The sequence below is a fragment of the Paramisgurnus dabryanus genome, chromosome 1 (assembly GCF_030506205.2).
Source record: "Paramisgurnus dabryanus chromosome 1, PD_genome_1.1, whole genome shotgun sequence".
Taxonomy (NCBI): domain Eukaryota; kingdom Metazoa; phylum Chordata; class Actinopteri; order Cypriniformes; family Cobitidae; genus Paramisgurnus; species Paramisgurnus dabryanus.
In genome coordinates this window covers 4306546-4326043 of record NC_133337.1, presented here as the reverse complement: position 1 = coordinate 4326043, position 19498 = coordinate 4306546, and the positions used below count along the sequence as shown (strand labels likewise).

The 19498-nt window shown below is 38.8% G+C and overlaps 1 protein-coding gene across 3 annotated transcripts in view; it reads left to right on the top strand.

Annotated features, from left to right (window-relative positions):
- Positions 1-18663, top strand: part of fbxo18 (F-box DNA helicase 1) — a 254384-nt gene extending 235721 nt beyond the window's left edge. For 2 of the 3 annotated variants that reach the window (XM_065247858.2, XM_065247871.2), the window contains exons 17-21: positions 12202-12405; positions 14869-14994; positions 16766-16872; positions 17205-17339; positions 17713-18663. In XM_065247858.2, the coding sequence (XP_065103930.1) occupies positions 12202-12405; positions 14869-14994; positions 16766-16872; positions 17205-17339; positions 17713-17880 (740 nt within the window). In that variant the 3' untranslated portion in view covers positions 17881-18663. The remainder of the gene's footprint in view (positions 1-12201; positions 12406-14868; positions 14995-16765; positions 16873-17204; positions 17340-17712) is intronic. The other variant, XM_065247865.2, reaches the window with a different exon arrangement.
- Positions 18664-19498: the final 835 nt, after the last annotated feature.

Here is a 19498-nt window from a genome sequence, read left to right as displayed (position 1 = left end):
ATACCCAAGTTTTTAACAGTAGCAGCTGGAAAAATGGATGTAGCTTCAAGGTCAAGAGTGGGAGTCTTGGGTATGTTTTTTGTTAGAGATGGTGGACCAGTAATTAAGATTTCTGTCTTGGTCAGATTCAAACTGAGAAAATTGCAGTTCAGCCAGGTCTTTAATTCATTAATACATGAGGATAGTGTTGTAGTCTGGTGAATAGAGTCCGGTTTACAAGCGGTATATATTTGAATATCGTCGGCATAACAGTGATAGTGAAAACCATGACGGCGAATAATTTGTCTGATAGGCAAAATGTAAATGATAAACAGTAATGGGCTGAGAACTGATCCTTGTGGGACACCTTGCTCTAGTATGACAGTGGGAGATTTATAGTTGTGCATACTGATATAAAATTTTCTGTCTGTCAGATAGGAAGAAAACCAAGAGAGCGCAGCTCCTGAGATACCAATCTCTGAGAGGCGTTTCAATAAACGTTTATGACAGACAGTGTCAAAAGCCGAACTAAGGTCGAGTAATAATAGTATGGAGAGGTTACCCGAGTCGGCAGAGAGTAAGAGGTCATTAATAACCCTTACTAATGCAGTTTCAGTGCTGTGATTTTGGCGGAAACCAGACTGAAATAAATCGAAGCTATCATTGTCAGACAGAAATGATTGCAATTGAGTGGCAACAACCTTTTCCAAAATTTTTGAGACATAGGGTAAGTTGGAAATGGGCCGATAATTAATAAAGTCAGTTGGGTCCAGATTTGTCTTTTTGAGGATAGGAGTAACTGCAGCCGTTTTTAGTGAAACAGGAACAGAAGCAGAGACAAGGGACATATTCGCAAGATGTGAGATAGGAACAGAAATGACAGAGGTGCAGTGCTTCAGAAGGGTTGTTGGTGCGGGATCCAGCCGGCATGAAGAAGAGTTTGATTTCTGTATTATTTCACTAATTAGGATGGGGTTTGTCATTGTAAAGTTATCAAGTGTATGTATAGACTGAGCATGCTCACAAGTAGGGGTGGTCGGTTCATCACAAAAACTCCCACGTAAAGCATCCAACTTTCCTTGAAAGTGGTGCAAAAAAGAGCAGCACAGGTCATCCGATTCTTGTCGGCAGGCATGATGCGCAGGTGCCTGGACTAGTTTGTTTACAATATTAAAGAGTGCTTTTGGTCTGTTGTTAGCATTATTAATCATTTTAGAAATATAGGAAGAGTGGGCCGTGTTCAAGGCGGTTTTATGATTCTCAATATGGTCAGAAAATGCTTGAAAATGAACAGTTAGACCAGTTTTCCTAAAGAGGCGTTCAAGTTGTCTCCCTCTTGCTTTCATAGCACGTAGCTCAGCATTAAACCACAGCGAGGAGTGTGATAGAGGAACAGACCTAGTCCTAGTTGGAGCATGCTCATCTAATACATCAGCGATGGCAAGGTGGTACAGATCAGATATCTCAGATGGACAGGTGAAATTATAGAGATCAGAAACAGCAGACGAAGCAATAGATTTAGCAAACGCCTTGGTATTAATAGCACTGATGTTACGATAAGAGATGGTTATATTGTCAATACATTTGGGAGGACAAGATGATGTGAAATCAAAAGTAATAAGCTTATGATCTGAGATTGGGGTAACCAGTCCATTTACTGAAATATCATTCAGACCAGATGTACAAACTAAGTCAAGTGTGTGGCCATGAACATGAGTTGAGAAATTAACATTCTGATGAAGATCAAAGCAGTCCAGGACAGTTTTTAATTGAGTACTATTTGAACAGAGAGTGTCAACATGAATGTTAAAGTCACCAAGCAAGATGATCTTGGATGATAAAGCACAGGCTAATGTTAACAGTTCACTAAGTTCAGAGAAAAAAATCATTTTGCTGTTTGGGTGGCCTATAAATTAGGATGATTGTTAGTGGACTTTTCAGGGAAACCTTAAACCATATATTCAAAAGTCTTGGTATTATGAAAGTCTAGTTGAGTGAGTGATATGGAGTTTCGATAAATGACAGCAAGGCCACCCCCTCTAGCTGATGAACACGGCTTAGACAGGTGCTGGTATCCATTTGGTGTTAGTAAATTAAGATGCATGAAATCATTAGGTGTTTGCCAGGTCTCAGTAAAAAATACCATATCCAGGTTTGAGTCGGTAATAAGTTCATTTAGATAGGGGCCTTTGGCAGAAATAGAGCGACAGTTTAATAGAGCAAAATGATTTTGCAGCACATCTGCACTGTAAAAAAAGTCCGTAGAAATTGCAGCTGGGTTGCCGGTAATTTACCGTAGATTTACATTTATGCTATTTACTGGCAAGAGTTTGTTCAAAGTTAAATGAACATTAAACATTTACAAGTCTTTGTCTTTACAGAGTAAAACTAAAAAAACAGCATCAAGCAAAACATTCTGGGAAACAAAATCTGAAGCATAAAACAGAAAAAGGTTGATGATGATTTCTGGTTCCCAGAATGCTTTGCATGAGGCTGTAATTGTATAGTTTTATTCTGTAAGAATAAAGACTTGTAAATATTTAAAATTTATTTCACTTTGAACAAACTCTTGCCAGTAAATAACATAAATGTAAATCTACGGTAAATTACCGGCAACCCAGCTGCAATAACATTGTAATTTCTACGGATTTTTTTTACAGTGTGTATTTTCGGTTAAATTGTTATTGGAGTCTGACATCTTTGTACACATTATCGATCGCAATGGACGACAGTCGCTTTGTTGATGTTTAGGTTTGACCAGAGCTCTGTTTTTTGACCAGATGCACGGGATAGCTGTCGATGTTGATCGTTGGTAGTTAAAAATCCTTCGTACAGCTGCACGTAGCGCGGGCGACGGATAATCCCAAGCGAGCGGCAGTACTCGTATGTTACGGGGTCGAGGAATGAGTGCCGGTTGAGTGCCCTAAGTTCGCACGGCAAATATCCAATATCCATGTTGGAAGAGGGTAGCCCGAGAAAAAAGAGAGAGGCCAAAGACAGCACAAGTGCCAAGACCTTTGACGTGTTGGCAATAGCCATGAGAAGTTCAGCTGTCAGCAAAGTCACGTTAGCCAGGACCACAACCATCGCAACATCTAAAAAAGCTTACGGAGAGGAAAGCTACCCAACCCGACAGTAAACTATCTGAACCACTGAGAAGAAGAGTGTTAACTCACCTCACAGTCAGTCCAACAGATGGAGGAGAGAGTGGTGAGAGGGCTCGCAGCAGACTGACAAGAGAGTTCCCAGCGGCAACAACAACAAAACAAAAATACGCCCAGCCAAGCAGAAAAAGTTAACTCCAGTTTGTAGAGGGATGCAGATGGATGCAGAAAAAACAATCCGAGTAAGGAACACGACAAACGTAGACAATGAAGACAATAAACGACGGTGCATGGAGCGGCAGCCAAATGCGCACAGCGTTCCCACGCAGCGTTCAAACCGGCGTTCAAAACCGGAAGTTGTCCAGCGTCTAGCGTCTAGCGTGAAGATCAGAGGCTAAGGGGCTGTCCACACGGAGACGCCATGTACTGACAATCAATCTTAATCCTAGCATTTACGCTGTAATGTTTGTGTTGGATTTTTTAATGTACCGTGACGAACTCTGTCAGATTCAAATTGGCTGTCGCGCGGCACGCACACACGTAAGCACGCTGAAAGAGAGATTCTCATTATAAAACAGATTCTTAAACAAGATTTTAAGCCCATTATGTGTTTTACCGAACTTTAGAAGAGAAAAAATACGGACTGCGGTTGAAGTGTCTGTCATTTATATTCACGCCGGAGCCTGAAGAAACATCACTCTGCACTCCATGCCGCCCCTCCGTGTTCAGCGATCAGGTTTCATGTGCACGCAGCTTGTTTAGTAACAATAACAGCAAGGTGTAAACGTGTGCGTGTGTGTTTGTGTCGGCGCGCTGCGCTCTCTGTTCAATATTCCGCTCGGTCTTTGCACTGCGTGTTCTGCTCTGTTGTTAACGGCACATTGTCGTGGAATTTTAGCCGCATCAAATAATACTCAATAAGAGTGAAAGACAAGGATCACACAGACACTGTCGACAGAATTTTCTTTGTCTGAATTTAATATATTCTGCAGAATAGGCTCTCACCCCCGTGGTACTATAAGTTTAAAAACCTAAGAGCCCCGTTTACAAGGTTGAGCACATATTTTTAGTAAGATACTGAAAAACATAGTCATCCCATCTCCGCCCATGATCCAAAGATTTCATCATAGTTCCAGCGTCACTTAGAAAATAAACCTTCAATTTATCAATGACTAAGAAACATATCAGTTGAAGCACATCTGGTCAAATAGAAGAAATTATTTTGTTCTCAGTGAAACTCTACCGTTTACTGAGTTTTTCCACTTGTTCATCATTTGTTACTTATGTCATTCACTAGCCCCCCTTTATCTTATCTGGTAGGACTTTGCATAATGTTCTAGTCTTTGGACATTTTACTACTGAACAGATGGAAAGAACAGAAATCTTTCACTATAACAGAAGAACAGGATTTTCCATTTAACAATTATAAGTTCATAAACTATAATTAAAATAAAAGAAAAAATTTTATGATTTATTCATAACTTCATGACTCTCATCGTTACATAGGGTCTTTTGAATTGTACTGCAGATGTTGAGCACAGTTAGAGTTGGGGTCGTGCGCCCTTGATGATTCCTTTGGATTTGTGGTGAAGAGGTTAAGCACAGTTATAGTTGGGGTTGTGTGCCCTTGATGATTCCTTTGGATTTGTGGTGAAGAGGTTGAGCACAGTTAGAGTTGGGGTCGTGCGCCCTTGATGATTCCTTTGGATTTGTGGTGAAGAGGTTAAGCACAGTTATAGTTGGGGTTGTGTGCCCTTGATGATTCCTTTGGATTTGTGGTGAAGAGGTTGAGCACAGTTATAGTTGGGGTCGTGTGCCCTTGATGATTAATTCCCTCTGTAGATTCGGGTATGGTACCACCACACCACGCAGTCGGTTAGTCGTCCTCCCTTTGGATCACACCTTGGATTCCAGCACCAACCCTTCGGCAATGGGCAGCGTGCACCCACGTGGCACGCTCTGCGATCTTTACGGCGGTATGAGTTGTCAGCAGAACCTGATAGGGCCCATCCCACTATCTGGCTTTCCAGGATTTCCTCCTGAGGTTCTTTACCACCACGTAATCCCCTGGTTTGATGTTGTGTAATGGTTCTTCTACTGGACAGGGTAGGGCTGCATTAACCTGCTTTGGAGATATTTTGAAATACAGAGGACATAGAAATACAATACTGCAACATGTCATTTTCATTTTGAAGAGTATCGCCTGTCATCGTGGTCCCCATGTGTCAACCTAGCAAAATGGGAATAAAAATGTTTAGGTAAGCATAGGCCTGGGCGAAAAATCGATTTAATGAATTAATTCGAATTTTTTGTTGTGGGCGATTTAAAAAATAAGTAATTCTTTTTTTTTGTAATGGCGCATTTTTGGCTGCCCAGGGCTTCCGTAGCGTTATTATAGCAACATCATAGCACACGTGAAACAGCATCAGCAAGCGACAACATCATCATCATAGCACAAACACACGAAACGGCAACAGCAAGCGACAACATGGCTACCGGATTTGTAATGTATTTTTAATGCTTTTGAAAATGGTGCTACTCTCAAGGTTAATGTTTGTCTCCTTTTTTGTCTCTAGACTACAAAGTGTGACTTAAAACACAGCTGGGACTTTGATTCCAAGAGGGTGTTTATTTATTTATTATTCATCTAAAAAATGGGGGTTACATTTGTCTTGCTTTTGATTAAATAAAAGCAAAATTTGCTTTAAGTTGTCTGCCGTTTGTACTTATTGCTTTTCTTAATAAGTGGGGGGGGGGAATCGGAAAAAATCGGAAGTCGAATTAAAAAAAATTAAATCGGAGATTTTATTTTTAGGCCAAATCGCCCAGCACTAGGTAAGCAAGGTTTTTGATTTGGACCCATCCAAATCCCTTCAGGAGTTTTGGTTGCTCCACACGATTTCCATAGAGCTGTTTCTGTTGGAAGAGAAAATGTTTGCATGCTTATTAATGACTCCTGTGCTGTTTCAGCGTCATTTTCCTGGGAAATCTGCGTAAGAGAAAAGTTTTTGTTAGTAGAAATGAGAGATGCTTCCGCATCCGCACGTGCATTTCCTCTGGAGATCACGTCCTGTTCCTTGGTGTGTGCTTTACATTTGCACACAGCTATTTGAGAAAGGAGTAAAATTTGTTATAGGAGAGAAACTGTCAGTAAAATCAGCAGTCAATGTAAAAGGTTATAGATTGATTAGTAGCAAGTTGACAAGCTTGTGTTAGTGAATGCAATTCAGCCACCTTTGCAGATTTGTGAGGTGGTAAGCATCCGGATTTCACTACTTCAAAGTCAGACACAACTGCCCACCCCATCCTATTTATGCCTCTGTCATCTCTGGAAGAGGAACCATCCACATAATATGTGAGGGTGCATTTAGGTATGGGTGTGTCAGCAAGGTCAGGCCTTGGTGTACATACTTCCCGTAGGGCAGACAAACAATGTCGCCGGGTTTAGCACTGTACATCTTTCAACTGTGACATTAGACATCTGTAACAATGCACAGGAATAACGCAGCCATCTTGCTGCAGACAAGTGAGATGTGCGCTGTTCAGGCAGTATATGAGACACAGATTGAGGAACCAACAGACGCAGCTGTGCGTATCCCACAAACTCACTGCTGGCTTGTACAGCTTTTTTCGCAGCTGCCACTGCCCTGAGACATCCTGGTAGGCCTCTGGCCACCGCATCAAGGCGTCCTGAAAAATATGCAACTGGTCTCAACTTGTCACCATGTTCCTGCAACAAAACAGAGGTCATACAGCCATTCCTTTCATCCACTGTTTGAATAAAAGGCTTTTTTGGATCTGGCAACCCCAAAGTGGGTGCCTGCTGTAATGTCTGTTTTAGTTCCACAAATGCCCTTTCAGCCTTCTCTGTCCATTCTACCTTCTCTGATGGTGCAAAAGGTTTCTCATAAATTATGTCATGCAATGGTTGTTGCATTTCAGAATAGTTAGCAATAAAAGTCCTGCAATATGATGTCATACCCAAAAATGCCTTGTTTCTTTGTAATGGGCCTTGGTATATTAGCTATTGCCTCTATTCTCTTTGGAGAGAGAGGCTTACCCATTGGTGTAATTTCATATCCTAGAAAGGTTACTTTCTGGACTGAGCACTGGACTTTATTAGGGTTTACCTTATGACCTTCCTTAGCTAGATGAGTAAGCAGCCGTATGGTGTTGTCTGTGCACGATTGCTGAGTCGGTGCTGGCACCAAGAGGTCATCCACGTACTGCAATAAAGCAACACCATCATCCAACACAAGTTTCTGTAATGAACAATGCAATGCAGAGTTTGTAAACAGTGCGGCTCTCGTTGTACCCCTTAAATGTAAAATCAAACCAAAACTGGCTATCAGAATGGACAGGAACTCTGAAGAATACACTTGAAATATCCACTACAGAAAACCACTCGCCGTCAGCTGGTATCTGTGAGAGAATTGTGTAAGGGTTTGGCACATGAGGTGCCCTTGCTTGTACTGCAGCATTTCCTGCTTGGAGATCTTGAACAAACCTCCACTCTGTGGGCTGACCTGCATCCCTGACCTTTTGTACAGGAAAAATGGGTGTTCTCACAGGTGAGTGTGGGCAGGGAATAACTATCCCTTTTTCCAATAAGGCCTGAAATACTGGCCTTATTCCCTCAAGCGCCTCCCATTTCAGAGGATATTGGGGTTTACATGGTCTATAATCACTCTTTGGGGTGATAGTTACTGGTTCACACCCTTTAATCAAACCCACATCATACTTGTCTTTAGCCCACAGGTAATCAGGTACATTGTCAATAAGTTTTTGCGGTAAATCAATACTAGCACACGTCATGTGTACTGACAAACTGTTTTGTGAGTTGAAATCTGCAGAAACAGCTTTCTGTATTACAACTCTCTCTCTCTCAGCCATGAAAAAGCAGCATAATCTCTTCTGTGTGCTGATAACTGCTCTGAGAACTGTATGCTATCTGCCAATGGTTCCCAATCAACAGCCTCGCTGCAGGCCTTTGCAAATTCACCTGCTTTTTCTAACGGCTGACTAGTATTTTTTGCAATGGAGATGTGGGGTATTGAATTGTCAACATCAAAAATTTGTTCCTGCTTTCCTGTCAACTGAACGAGTGCCACACACCACGAGTCATTCCAGCATATATGGGTTAAAGTCAAAAACCCTCTGTCTTTACAGAAAACCATCTCTCTTGCCACTCTCTCTCTGTTATTTCAACAACATGAGCGTGCAATCCATGTTTTCAGCTGGAATGACCTCGCTGGCTTGTGGCAATTTTATATTCCCTTCAGCATGCAACTCTTCATTCAGAAAGGCCCATTCATACACATATAACAGAGACACACACATAGACAACATTCTGGGATCCCAACAAGAAATATTTAGGCCTTGGTTGTTACATAAAATGCTAGCATTCATTTTACACATCAAATCCCTCCCCATGAGGTTTACCGGACACGCGTCAGATACCAGGAACATATGCATAAACTCATTACCGTCATGCATACAACAGAGTGGAGCAGTAAATTCTTCCCTCACTATATGCCCCGAAGCACTCATAGATGAGTTAAACTACCCACTCAAGGTGACAAATGGGAGTTCATCTTTGCGTATGACAGAGTTGGTTGCACCAGAGTCTACCATAAACAACAATGCCTGTCCCTCAACCATTATTTCTTCGAGAGGCAGTTTAGAGTATGCCTCTCGATCAACATCAAGCAAGGCAAGTTCTTCATTGCATAGAGCGTTTCTTTCCCTTTCACACACATCAGAAAAACAGAATTAGCAAGCAGATAATATGGCATTTGAACCGCAGAAAAAACAAGATTGGACTTACCCCCTTCCGTCCGATTCTCTCCTTCCCCCTCCTGGCTTCAGTCCCCTTTTTCTTTACACCCCGCAAAGTTTCCCGCGTCCGCCTGGGTTTCTGGTTGCTCTTGAGAATTCAGGAAATGAAAACATTGTTTTTTTCAAGTGTTCTTTCTGTCCGCAATACCAGCAAATCTTCTCTCTCTGATTTTCTTGCCACTGCTTTCCCTCTTTTTCTCTCGTTCTTTTTGTTGCCAGTTCTCCTGGAAACGTTGTCCTTGTGAAGGGAAACTGTGCTGATTGTCGTTGCTGGCCCCATTTGCCTATCTTGACAAAAGCTGAAGATAGTTGTTGATTTGCCTTTCTCTGCTTCTTTCGTTTTTCTTCGTCATGCAGGCGTTCAGCATGTAGAGAATGTGTAATGACCTCACTCAACTTTCCTGATTCCCATTCGATGCAGGTTTGCTTCACCTTTGTTGAAATTTCAGGTTGAAGTTCCCCGAGGAACATTTGCTTTAGGTAGGATTCCCAGGATGTTACCTCTCCTGTGTTGATGTTTTTATCTGGACTTCCTCCTCTTCCTCTTCCAAGATGCTGTCGAGGAGGATTGGTGGGTTTAGCCCAGGTGATAGTTCTTGTGCTGGCGGTGGCGGGGGTGCAATTGGTATTCTTGGTAATGCTTCTTGAAAGAAAGTTAGGTTCATCATGTAATGAATCTGATGTAGGAAAACATTATGCTTAATGTTTAGCTCTGACTTAGTCTGAGTCAGTTCGTCCTTGGTCTTTATCTTACTCTGTGCTCTCATTTCTCTGCCATCCGCAATGATTTTTTCCCTTAATAAAGTGAGTGCTTTTACACTCAGTGTTCCTTTAGGAGGAAAATCATACCTTTTCTCCCAGATTTTACGCTTTCCAACGCCCCCGTGCCCTTTGATTTGATCACTCGAGTATACACACCATTTTCCAGATCCATTGACTTTTACTCTCTTTCGAATTACCCTGACCCATGGTCACGAACGAAAAACGCTTACCGTATTATCTATTCAGATGCCACCACAACGGTTCTTTCCAGGATTCCTTCAGCTTTGACTTCAGAAATGGTTGAGACTCTCCCTTCCCTTAGGCCTGGGGTACGGAGCCCGAGACCTCTTGTCTCAGGGGTGATCAGTCAGTCTCTCCCAAACCTTCTGGAGTCTTCAGCTGTGGAATCCGCATCCTCGTCGCCATTATTGTCGTGGAATTTTAGCCGCATCAAATAATACTCACTAAGAGTGAAAGTCAAGGATCACACAGACACTGTCGACAGAATTTTCTTTGTCTGAATTTAATATATTCTGCAGAATAGGCTCTCACCCCCGTGGTGCTAGAAGTTTAAAAACCTAAGAGCCCCATTTACAAGGTTGAGCACATATTTATAGTAAGATACTGAAAAACACAGTCATCCCATCTCCGCCCATGATCCAAAGATTTCATCATAGTTCCAGCGTCACTTAGAAAATAAACCTTCAATTTATCAATGACCACGTTTACATGCACACCAAAAATGCGATTATTTCCAATAATGCGAGTAAGGTCTTAATCGCAGTAAGATGTTTACATGACTGGAGCTAACCTCTTCACTCCGGTTTACATGCAGTTTTTATTTTCGGATTATTCACACAAAGTTCAATGCAGAGCACAAATGATGAACTCACATATATGGTCCACTGTTTTAATTTACTTACGTTAAATGACTGTAAAGGGTGTTCACATGATATAAAAATATAGTTTTAAAAATCGTTTTATATTAAAGATAATCAGAGCTCACACAACAACTATAACGATAGCGATTTTGGCACATGATGAACGATAAACCATTGACAGCCAATCAAATCTATTTGAACTTGAAGTGCACGCGCACTTAAAATGCAGCAGAAAGCTCATTCATTGCTGAGGTTTATAACATAAAATTACCTCAGGTATCCAGCGCTGATGCTGTGAAATTTTTCTACCACACTGACTACGCCAAAAGGTATGATATTATTACACAAACTACTACATTCATTCAGTTGAGGACATCTGCTGGTTTCCCGCTGTGTAAATGCAACAAGAACAGCATATGTACATATTCAGTGACATGTAAACAATTGCAAAAAAAGTTTTTATTACAAGAAATATCCAATATTAGGTAATGCCGCGCTCGTTTTATCGAATTAGCATGAAGTTATCATTATGATGTGGTCACTAATATATTTATCGTTATAATTATCGTTATAATGTCATTTAAAGGTTTTATACACTGCTGTCGTGTTATTTGAGCTGTTTCTGAATGAAGGCAGACTGCTGACAGCGAGTCGTGTTGGCAGAGTTCATGTAAAACTTCCTAATGTCAAGATTAAAACGAATTTGTGCTTAAGGTGCGTGACTAAAACACACGTGCACTTAATTAGTGCGGTATAAATGCGATTAAAGCGTTTACATGGACGCATACTGCGATTATAAACGGCGTACGGCACCTCTTTTAATGCGACTTTACTTATTGCGATTATGAGCTTAATCGCATTATTTTTATCGAATTATTGCGTTTACATTAGGTAAAGTATAATCGCAGTATTGACAAAATCCCATTATAATCGCATTATTAGGGTGCATGTAAACGCGGTCATTGACTAAGAAACATATCAGTTGAAGCACATCTGGTCAAATAGAAGAAATTATTTTGTTCTCAGTGAAACTGAGTTTTTCCACTTGTTCATCATTTGTTACTTATGTCATTCACTAGCCCCCCTTTATCTTATCTGGTAGGACTTTGCATAATGTTCTAGTCTTTGGACATTTTACTACTGAACAGATGGAAAGAACAGAAATCTTTCACTAGAACAGAAGAACAGGATTTTCCATTTAACAATTATAAGTTCATAAACTATAATTAAAATAAAAGAAAAAATCTTCCACTACAACATAACATTAAGTAACATTGTTTAAAATTTAACTTGTCCAGTCGGACAACTAATTTTCTCTTACACTTGTCCTTCAAAAAATCCACTTGTCCCGGACAAGCGGACAAGCCTTAATGTCAAGCCCTGTCATTACGTCTATGGAATGTCCCCAGAAAACATGGAAACCTCTGTGTGTGTGTGTGTGTGTGTGTGTGTGTGTGTGTGTGTGTGTGTGTGTGTGTGTGTGTGTGTGTGTGTGTGTGTGTGTGTGTGTGTGTGTGTTTTATGATGTATACTTAAATAATCTTAGATAATTCATATTTTAAACAATCTTTCTAACAGCTGAGGTTTGTGAGTGTTTTCTTAAAGTAGTTTATTTTAGATTTAATTTTGTTTCTCAGAGAACCTCACAATTAAAGATTACTTCATCCGGAATTTCTGCCGAGAAAAGATGGGCGGATACAGAGGCTTGAAGGGATACGCTGTGGCCTCAGAAGACCGTGAATTGGAGGCTAAGCTATCTGTGGTGGAAAAATACAACAACCGCATTCCAGAGCTGGTACAGCGGATCTACAAATGTGCTCAGAAAAACCCTCAGTGTGCAGGTACTTGTTTATGTTTATTAATTTAGTCTATGTTTTTATGTAAATTGACTTACGCATTTACAGTTTTTCTCAATTGCTAAAACACAATTTTTGAAACCGTGCTCCATTTTCTGAAAACTTTAAACACAAAACCTCATCTTCAAGCACTATTTGCAAAACCTCTGACTCCTCTTGCAAAATGAAACTTTCGACCCAAACGGTTTTCTGTTCAAAATCAAACACTGCTCTCAATCCATAAACAAAATGATCAAAATGATAAACACTACCAAACAGTGAGTAAACACTACACCAAAAAATAGAAAACACATTGTTCAAAAAAAAATTTTAGGGAAAAGTACTTTTTTACAATTTAATTCTCATTGACTGGACAAATTGCAAATCCTTTGATACAATCAGGCAGATGATAATGTACAATTTTCTGCTGTTTTCTACATTTAATTTTCATGAAAATACATTATACTGGTTTCTGTTGAATAGTCTTACACCTCAACACATTTAGGAATTAGTTAATCGTGCAAGGCATGTCATGCAAAATTGTTCACCATATGTGACCTGATCCAGCAAAATGAGTCACAGTGACCCAAATTTCAAAATTGAGATTTTGGTATCAGTGGAAAGAGGAGATAATAAGCTTTCAAATGATATCCTAGTGAAAGTCATACCTTGAATGGTTTTAAAGATATAGACATTTGAATTAAGGTTGTCTGTCTTCTTTTTCCAACTGAAAACCTGAGAAAAACGCCTTTAAAGTTTTTTGCCCCTTTTTTGTAGATATCTTTCAAAATCCATTGCATTTTTAAAGGGATAAACAATTTATTTTACAGCTTAATTTGACCAAAGACATTAATATAAATGCTATTTCAGTAAACCAAGAAACAAGCTTATAAATCAAACAGAATGATGTTTATTGAAAATGTGAAGTAACAGAAAGGTTTCTGTGATGGTTGGGGTTTGAGTTAGGGGAAGGGAATAGAACATGGAAACCAGAATGTGTGTGTGTGTGTGTGTGTGTGTGTGTGTGTTCGCGTGCGCGCGCGTGTGTGCGCGTGCGTGTTCGCGTGTGTGCGCGCGCGTGTGAGAGAAAATGAGAGAGACAGAGAGACAAGCAAAAAGAAAACAAATAATGCTTGCCTATGCAATCATATCTTTGTGTAGGCTAGTTAACAATAACAGTGTAAACAATTCAAAAAGGAGTTAAATAGGAGAGTAGTGTGCTGCGAGACTGACAAGAGGATGGCTGGGCCAATCAGGTGCCCCGGGGTTTCCCATTGACAAACGATCAGCGTTTATGAAGATTTCTGATTGGCTCTAAAACAACGTGTAACACCATATTTGGAGAGATAGTGACGTTTCAGGGGATCCCCGGAATGCTCGGAGGTGACGAGAGTATTTGAGAAAAGCAATTTCCAGCGGATTAAGTAAAACTGTTTCAACTTTAATAGTCATTTAAACACCTTTACTCAATTATTTGGACTACGAAACTTTGGGAGATTGTTTTAATGTCTGTTCTTTGAAATTAGCTAAAAATATTTTTTTTGATAATTTCATTGTTTTTCCACATTATCGGCTCATATCTTAAAATAGAACGTTGCGACTTCCGACTCATTTCGCCAGATCGGGTCACATATGCGTCATAATCTGTTACTGTAAGCATAAAGCATGTTTTCTATAGGGTTTTTTGGAAATGTGAACTGAATTTATAAATTCCTGTCAAGTGAATCCTGAAATTATGAATATTTTTTTGTAATTTTTTATTTGTACTGTAAAAAAAATTCAAAATCACAATTTGTGTAATTTGTTTACAAAAAGAAAGGTAAAAATTTAAACTCATCCACAGTTTACATAAAAAATGCTGACACATATAATTGAAAGCATAATGTTCAGGGCCATGCAGTTTGTCCATTGTACATCATTCAGCCTAAAATGCACTGTACTACTGTATACAACAGTGAACTGGCTTATATTGGTTGTGTCACATCATTTGAAACCGGTTAAATCCATTTTGAGTAGTAGTGTTTAATCAATGACATGTGCTCTATTTGTAATTGATTGTTGCAGCTTTTGTTTAGCAGTATACATGAAATGTGCATTAGAGTGCAGATTGTGTTTTGAGAATGAGTATGTGTTTGGAGTTTTGCTAAAAAGTCTAATTGAGATCTGCAAATTGTATTTTATCATGTGAAATGGTTTAAGGTATTGACAACAGACTGTACAATAAGATAAATGAGTTCAGGCAACTGAGAACTTTGTTCAGCCAATGAGTTTTAGTGTTTTAGCAATTGAGGAAAACTGTAACATTTTGTCTAAGGAGCCAACAATAAGCATAGTCAACAAAGCTAGTAGGAATACAGTTTTATCTAAAGAAAGATAAAGACAGATTAGTTTGCGTTAAAATTGTCCCCCACCTTACTATGCTAGATGTCCTCATTACTCTTATAACATTACATTGTTTTGCATTCACAGATTATATTCTTGGTACTGTACACAAATCTAAAGGCCTGGAGTTTGACATTGTGGTTGTGACGGACGACTTCACGAAAGTTCCCTGTTCTCGACACAACCTGCAGAGAGTGGGCAGTTTCAGCACTGGTTTGTTGTGTTCATAGGCGTAGAATACGCAGGGGCTAAGCGAGGAAATGCCCCCCCCCAAATTTAAAATAAAGATGATTCTGTCCCCTGCACATTGTCATCTCACTGCCACAATGCCCACTCATGTTAACTGGGTTGTTACTTAGGTTTAAGTTAATTAGGGGGGGTATTCACACCTGTCTTGTTTGGTTCAATTGAATCGAACTCAAGTTCGTTTCCTCCCTTGGTGCGGACCTTTTGGGCAGGTGTGATTACAGTAATCGAACTCTGGTGAGGACCAAACTACCGTACCAAGACCAGCTGAAGAGGTGGTCTCGGTCCGGTTAAAATTGAACTCTGCTACGGTTTGTTTATGGTGTGAACATGTATAGTGATCGATTCACCCCAAATCCATAAATGTGTTATGTTAGTATATTACATTGCTTTTTATGCGCTAGAGGGAGATGCGAACGTTAACTAACAAGCAGTTTATGTAATATACAGTACTGTGCAAAAGTCTTAGGCCACCATGCCACAATTAGATTTGTTGTTTTTGCAATGTTATAGTGATCATATATAATTGTGTATCAGTCTCTTTAATAGAATACATCCAGAAAATATAGGAAATATGTATATAGTATTACAAACTGTATAAAAATGTAAACTGATAAGTAGCTTGAAACTGCAGGATCTCTTAAATATAAATAAAAATAAATCCTAATTTCTAATTTGAAAGAAATTAGTCTTTTTACTTCAATCTGCTCACAAACGCTCAAGATGTGTTTAGTGCCAAGAGAGGTCACACTACTAAACACTGACGATGCCTAAAGAAGACATTTAGTCATGAAAATTTTATTTTTTATTTTTTTGTACATATTTCCTGTATTTTCTGTTTGTATCTTAATAAATATACATGGACATTCAAACTTCTAAAACAAAAAGTCTGGTTGTGGTGGCATAAGACTTTTGCAAAGTACTGTTTATATACTGTACGGCAATAATTTTGGATACCTTTATTGTAATAGCAGAATATTATGCATACAAATAAACCATCTAAATCTGCATATTTTTTCTTCATAGGTTTTAATTATGTTTAATTATTATTTTATTTATGAACTTTGGGTGTTAGAAACATAAAATATAAACACATTGTGGCTAAGAACACTGAATAGTCTGAATAGCTATTTGTATGAATAATGACAGCAGCTCTTTTTCTGTGCAGCGCAAAAGCCTGCAAACTATCAGTAACAGAACAAAAATTGAATAGGAATAGTGATTTTTGCTTTCCCGCACCTGATAATTTCTGTCCAATGAATAGATGACCTTAACACACATGTGGTTTGGTTTATAAATTTTGGTTCACTTGCAAAAAGGGCCGTGTAAAAGCAAACCACACCAAACTAAACAATTTTAATGTGATTTGGTCGAGGACTTGAGTTGACAACCACTGTATTACAGCAATGCAGAGTATGTCCATAATGGGCGTTTCACACGGTACGTGGCAACAGCAAGTGTTTAGTTCTTTTTCAATAGGAGACGTGCGGAAAACTGGGGTGGTTACAGAAGTGAAGCGGAGTTGGTCCGCACGCCTTGCTCGTGCACCCAAAATCCTATTCCTTTTGCGCACACGGCTCTTCATGGCAGGCGCCATTAAAGATAAACAGATTGGCACTAAACGCTGCACAAAACTCTTCCACTACACCAGAAAAGCTGTAGCCGCGCGGTGATTTCGCCAATTGCTGCAAACCGTGTGAAACGGCCAAAAGTCAGACTGTTTTCTCTTTGGTCCTAGCAAATGTCCCAGATGATGAGTGGAACCTGTTATATGTGGCCGTCACACGAGCCAAGAGAGCTCTCTACATCACTAAGACCATCAGCAATATCCTAACATTTACTGGGGTGAGTTATTACTCCATGGCCTGGCTTCACAGACAAGGCTTAGCTAAAGCCTGGACTAGGCCTTAGTTAAATGAAGATGTTTTAAGCATCTTTAATAAACATACCTTAGATACAGACATTACTGCTGTGTATCATGACACATATCAATGGCACTGCCTTATTTTAAGATCTGTCAGTGCAAGTTACTAGGATTACCCTTAAGCCTTGTTTGTGAAACAAGGGGCATGTGTTCTGACTTTTTTCTTTCTTCCATTAGCCAAAGAACTATCATGATGCCGAAGTGTTTTTTTTTTAAACATTAATTCTTTCTTTTCACTTACTGTATGTTACAGGAGTATTTTATGAGGTCACAGTTGACCAGTACTTTGCTAAGTACAGACCCATCTCCTGTCTGCTCTATTGAAGACTGTGGCAACCACATCACAGCAGACTCAGCGCTCAGCATGTGTAAACTCCCCATCAGATATGTTAGTAACATTTATTTTCACTTATTGCTTGTATTGATTAGTTTCGTTCCATTTGTTAACTATAAGTAAATGAAAGTTAATAAATATTCTAACAAGACATGGGAAACTATTTATTGTGACCCAAAACAGTCTGAGAATAACCGTGATATCTTTAATATTGACTGGGTATGATCATGTCAAATATTGAAATCAATGTGAAATCAATGATTGCAGTCAACCTTTGATGCTCAAAATGTTAGAATTAGATCTGTTTGTAAATAACAGTTATTGTAAACAACTAGAAATGAAAATTCAATGGCCAAAAGGTGAGAATTACCTGTCTGTCTATAAAGATCAGTAGTTTGTCATATTGGTGTATGTTTGTTTGTTTCAGATGGACCGTGTGGATGAAGGCGGTGTTCTGTGTTTGACCTGTGTAGAGCAGCGTGTTGGACCTGTTGCCTTCCTTCTCTCCCCTCCTGAAGTGGTCAGGTCCATGAGTTATACTAATGAAAGAATCAATCTGCCTATCAACGTTGCCATGCTGTTAGCTCTGCTTTAACAGCATGTCCATGCAGACGAATACTTTGAACCTTTGAGTTGTCATTTCTTGTTTGTCTTTTTGAAGTGCCTTTTCCAAATACCCTTATTCTCCAAGTTTTAATTTGCACATGATTAAAGTCGGGACTGAAATTTATTCCAAAACCATAAACATTGCAAACCATCTCGATATCGTTTTTCGCTTTGTGTTTGTCTCTCCTACTTGAATCGCATTAAACAGTGATCACTGTTTTAGTTGTGGAGTTAGTCAGTTGGCAGCTTGTTTAAGATTTACAGGCCAAATCTGATGGTCTGAAATGGGGCCTAGGCCTCAAAATCTGCAGTTTTGCAAACAGCACAGCAGCACAATCATTTTTGCTATCACTAAGTCACTGTCACATTCTAATTCATGATTATAATATTACTGTTGTGTTAGACATAGACATTTTGTGAGGTTTACCTAAAGATGGATGGGATTATTGGATTGGACTAACTTAGGTTTTGCACTTTTATACTGTTTATATTTTCATTGTTGGTGGTCTAATTTTCTTTGTCATTTTTAGCATGTGGAAAAAAGTATGGTCATTTGTTTAATTTGATCTCTGATAGCTTTTCAAATATTACCGAATTGTTTTGTTTGGCAAATAATTGTCTAAAGCAGAGGCGTTTTTTATTTAATATTTTTGTATCATATTGTGTTTGTTTCAAAATACATTTTCCTATCCAAAGCAATCCATTGTTTGAGAATTCATGAGTGTATATATGTCACATTACTAACTTGTAGATAAATATGGATCTGAACATCTGTTGTTGTCTCAGCAAAATGCAGTGTGTGTGCGCTTTACTTTTATCTTATAAAGCGTTTTATGTTAGACTATTTTTTTGTTTCATTCTGTTATCTACCGACCACCTTTCTGCCGAATTCTTAATAAAAAAATTTAGTTTGCACTGATTTACAGAAAAATGAAAGCAGACAAACAAACAAAAAGATGCAATGTTTTCAGATCTTGAATGCTTCAAAGGAAAAAAGTTTATTTATTTTTAAACCGCACAATACTAATGTTTTTTTTTTTTTTCATTTTTTTAGGAATAGTTAAAAATGAATATTTGGTGGAATAATCTTAATCATGCTCTCAGTCTTTTGCATTGCTGTTGGGTAATTTTTATGACTCCTGATGTTTGCGTGTGTTGGAATTCAACAAACACTGAACTGAAAGTGTTAATTTTTAACACATTGTTTGGTGTCATTTTAACACATTATGTGTCATTTTAACACCTTATGTGTCATTTTAACACATTATGTGTCATTTTAACACATTATGTGTCATTTTAACACATTATGTGTCATTTTAACACATTATGTGTCATTTTAACACATTATGTGTCATTTTAACACATTATGTGTCATTTTATTTTAACACATTATGTGTCATTTTATTTTAACACATTATGTGTCATTTTAACACATTATGTGTCATTTTAACACATTATGTGTCATTTTAACACATTGATTTTGTGTTCAAATAAATAAAAGGAAAAACACGAGATATGTTAGAACAACACCAAATGTGTTGTTACAATAATAACACAGACATGTGTTTAGTTAAGGACAACACATTAAATGTGGTTTTTATCACAAC